This window comes from Argiope bruennichi, chromosome 9 (assembly GCF_947563725.1).
Source record: "Argiope bruennichi chromosome 9, qqArgBrue1.1, whole genome shotgun sequence".
In the NCBI taxonomy this organism is placed as follows: Eukaryota; Metazoa; Arthropoda; class Arachnida; order Araneae; family Araneidae; genus Argiope; species Argiope bruennichi.
The window spans coordinates 98,921,532-98,925,883 of record NC_079159.1 but is presented as its reverse complement, the minus strand read 5'-3'; the positions used below and the strand labels follow the sequence as shown (position 1 = coordinate 98,925,883).

Below are 4,352 nucleotides of genomic sequence, written 5' to 3'. Positions count from 1 at the left end.
AATAATTATTACACCTCAGTACCCCTTCCCATCTCGTGCGAAGAATAAACTTAAAAAGTAATGTAAAAAGATACTTCAAAATCATTTATAAAAATCCTAATTTTTATCCTATCTATTTTATACGATAATAACCTTGATGTATATGAATGATTCAGATAATTGCTGTGACTTTTACATTTTCTAGAGGAATGCATTTCACATGAAAATGGTATTTAATACATTTAAAAATAAAGAAAATCTCCATTATGATATAACACTTCCAGCATGAGATAGCAAGAGAATTTCTACCAATTAGAAATGTCCTGCCTTTGCTAGGAACAGAATAAATACAAAATAGAAAGCAGGTGGCAAAGTGAAAGAAAATAAATGTAAAAAGCAAAACTGTGATGTCTCTTAACCTATCTGAAATCCCCTTTACTTCACATTGTGGATAAAATAGTTCATTGTAATTTATTTATTTATATGTTACACCTTAAATATATGCTTTATAATTTTGTTAAATATATAATTGTTGTAATTAAATAAGAATGATACATAGCTAAAATAAAAAGTAAATATTTTTCAGAAGGTCATTCCCCCTCAACACTTTTGTATTTGAATACAAGGTTCCAGATCATAAATTTCACAAAATGGAATACATTAACGACATCCTTATTCATTTTATGCAAAAATATTTAAACCGGACATTTTTTTTTTTTTTTTGTATAAGATTTCTTTTACCAATTCATTTTGTGTAATAATTTATATTTTCAGCTTGCCAGAAATCAGATAATTTAAATAATTAATTTAAAACTATTTCAGTAAAATATATTAAAAACTTATTCAAGTTTGTATAGTAAAAAAAATATTTTTAAAAAAGCTGGAAAGCAATTAAAACTAACTATAATGGTTTCCAGGTTATACAAATATACAGAATCTACCAACAGAATAAGTGTGAAAAAAATGAAGCCAATGTAGAAATGTATTTCAAAGTTAAGGATTGTTTTAAGAAGCAAAAAGATAGTACATATTTTATAAAAATAAGATGCTTTAAAATTTAAAGCTTTCTTTTAATATTTATCAATCTTTATCATATTAAGATTTCAAGTATACTATTTTCAAGTATATTAAGATTTCAAATAATTTAGTCAAAATTTATAATTATGTATTCTCATTAATATTTAAAATACTTAGAATCTTTAAGAATACTTTATCAAAATTTAATTACACTTAGTTAAGTAAACCTTAATTGATAACTTTTAAATAAAATTTAAATATGATTAATTTTAACACTTAATATACAAATCCTTAAACATTACATGAAAAAGTAAAACACAAATCCTTTAAAGACAACAAAATAAGTATACAGTCTTTATTTTTGTAAAAAATATAACAAAAAAGACTTGCACGGCAAGACATGTTACTATTATTGGTGCACAATGCAGTTACTGTCCAAAAACCTGACTACATTCCAGAGAACACATACAAGTGTAATGGAAGTACTTTTTAACTACACAGTCAAATATAAATAACTATGAAGTATGATTGATGAAACAGATGATGAAATGTCACTGAAAGTCATTGTTTAGAAAGGTAGATGAATTATTTAAATCACATTTCATAGCTCATCATGTTCTTCTGTTTTATCCAGTTCATCTTCATCTTCCTCCTCATCTTCAGCCTTTTGTTCTTCCTCTTCCACTTCTTCCGAAATCTCTGGTTCTTCATCAACCTGGGCATTTTCTGGGACACCCAAGGTTTTACGAAGAAGTATTTCAACTCTCTGTGCAAAACTTGAAGTGTCGGATAACATAAAGCCAGATCTTAACGTAGCAGTTTCATACATAATATTAGCCATGTTCTTTGCCGTTTCATCCGATTTATCAGATTGAATCCTGTGCAAAAGTTCTTTCATCAATGGATGTCTGGGATTAATTTCGAGAGTCTTCTTTTGGCTTAGATAGTATTCCCGAGTAGTATCTTGAATTTTGCTATGCGCATTACTACGAGCTAATCTTTCCATATTACCAGTCCATCCAAACTGACTGGCAACCAATGCACATGGTGATGAATGCAGACGTTGAGATACTGTAGCTTTGGAAATCTTATCTTTAAGAACATCTTCTTCCAACCATTTTGCAAGAGGCTCAAATTCTTTATTCAAAGCTTCTTGAATTTCTTTAGCTTTTTCACCCTCATCTAATCTCAGTCCATCTTTTGCAACATTTTGGAATTTCTTTCCTTCGAATTCAGGAAGTGCAGAAACAGCATATTCATCAACTGCTTCAGTAAGATAAAGAACTTCATAGCCTTTTCTTATCAATCTCTCCACAAATGGCGATTTCTCAACTTCTTCCAAAGAGGCACCTGCCATATAATAAATATGCTCTTGTTTTTCTTTCATTCTTTCTACATACTCGGACAAAGAGGTGTAGTTTTTGGTATCGTGAGAAGACAAGAATCTAACAAGCTTAGCCAGCCTTGTTCGGTTGCTGGGATCTTCAATGACGCCTAGTTTAATGTTTGTACTGTATTCTTTCCAGAATTTTTCATAATCTTCTTTGGGTATCTTCTTAATCATATCCAAGGTCTTTCGTACAAGCTTCTTTTTGATAACTTTCAGTAGTTTATGCTGTTGCAAGGTTTCTCGAGATACATTCAAAGGCAAATCATCAGAATCAACTACTCCTTTTACAAAACCCAAGTAATTCGGCATCATATCTTGGAAATCATCAGTGATGAATACTCTTCGAACATACAATTTGATATGATCTACTTTTGATCCATATCTGTTAAAAGATTCAGATGGCTGAACACTTGGAATGAATAATAACGATTTGAATGTAACTTCACCTTCAGCAATAAAATGAGTTTTAGCCAAAGGATCCATCGTATCTTTAGTTATGGACTTGTAAAATTCATTGTATTCTTCATCTTTAATTTCTGCAGGCTTCCTGGTCCAGATTGGCTTTGAAATATTTATTAATTCCCAGTCAGAAACCGTCTTCTCCACCTTCTTAGTTTTTGGTTTATCTTCTTTTTCTTCTTCAATTTTAGCATCTTCTTCCTCATCAATAGGAGTTTCAGTCGTCTCATCTTTTTCTTCTTCAATGGGTTCTTCAACGGTTTCAGTTTTGGTGGTCCACAAATAAATAGGAAAGTTAATGAACTGACTGTACTTTTTAATCAGATTACGTAAAGTATCCTCTTCCAAGAAATCACGAGCTTCCTCCTTCAGATGCAAGCTTACCGTCGTTCCTCGAAGAAGAGTATCACCACGAGGATCCTCAGCTATATTAAAAGAATTGGCATCAGACTCCCAGATATGTTGTTTATCTTCATTATGCTTACTAGTAACAACAACTCTGTCAGCAACTAAGAAAGAGGAGTAGAAACCTACACCAAATTGGCCAATCATATCACTCAATTCTGTAGCACTACTAGATTCTGAGACTTTCTGCAAAAAGTCGGAAGTACCAGATTTTGCTATAGTTCCCAAGTTCTGGATTAATTCAGCTTTAGTCATACCAATACCGGTATCAGTCACATGAAGCACATTATTTTCTTTGTCACTTTTGATTCTTATAGAAAGTTCATCGGTAGCAGACAAAGCAGCTCTATCGGTCAAAGAAAGAACTCTGATCTTATCCAGTGCGTCCGATGCATTCGAAATAAGTTCTCTGAGGAAAATTTCTTTGTTACGATACAAAGAGTTAATAATAAGCTTCATCATTCGATTTACCTCGGCTTGAAAGGTAAATTTTTCGGCCTTTTCCCGTAGTTCTTTTAATTGGGCAACATTAAGTCCGTCTAATTTGATGGCCTCCTCTTCTCGTTGGACAACTTCATCATCGGTTCTTGAACCTTCTCGGCTGCTACCAATGTCTTGTTCCACTACAGGTTCATCAGTTTCTTCTGCATAACTTACACCAGAGAGTAAAATAACTCCCAAAATTAATAAATAAAGCCACCTCATCTTGAAAAAAAGGCGACAACACAACGTTTAACTCGCCGCACAGTAACCGGTGTTTTGCTGTCAACTTTCTCTTAAGAGATACCTTTAAAACTAGTAAACTGACGTGTGATTAGCGATAAACGTGGGGCGCAATGATTGGTCGATAAATATAAGATTAAGTTGAGATGTTCTCTTTTTTCTATAAAAATTATGTAAAGCATAACATTTGAAATGAGGTTTTAGATTAAATATTTATGCATTTTTATACAAACAATCGACTAAAGTCTTTAAAATAAATAGTTATTTATCGCTTTTATGTTTCATAAGAATATTTATGAATTATAGAAACTCATTCCGTGCTAACTACGAAGCCAATTTTTAAATTGATTTCTGAAGAGTGGTGAAAAAGCTGGAGAAA

The 4,352-nt window shown here is 31.7% G+C and overlaps 1 protein-coding gene across 1 annotated transcript; it reads right to left on the bottom strand.

Moving 5' to 3' along the window:
- Nucleotides 1–1,337: 1,337 nt before the first annotated feature.
- On the bottom strand, nt 1,338–4,057 carry LOC129984500 (endoplasmin-like). The gene has a single exon (XM_056094390.1). It carries the CDS (start codon nt 3,953–3,955, stop codon nt 1,598–1,600), a length of 2,358 nt encoding a protein of 785 aa, XP_055950365.1. The 5' UTR covers nt 3,956–4,057; the 3' UTR covers nt 1,338–1,597.
- Nucleotides 4,058–4,352: the final 295 nt, after the last annotated feature.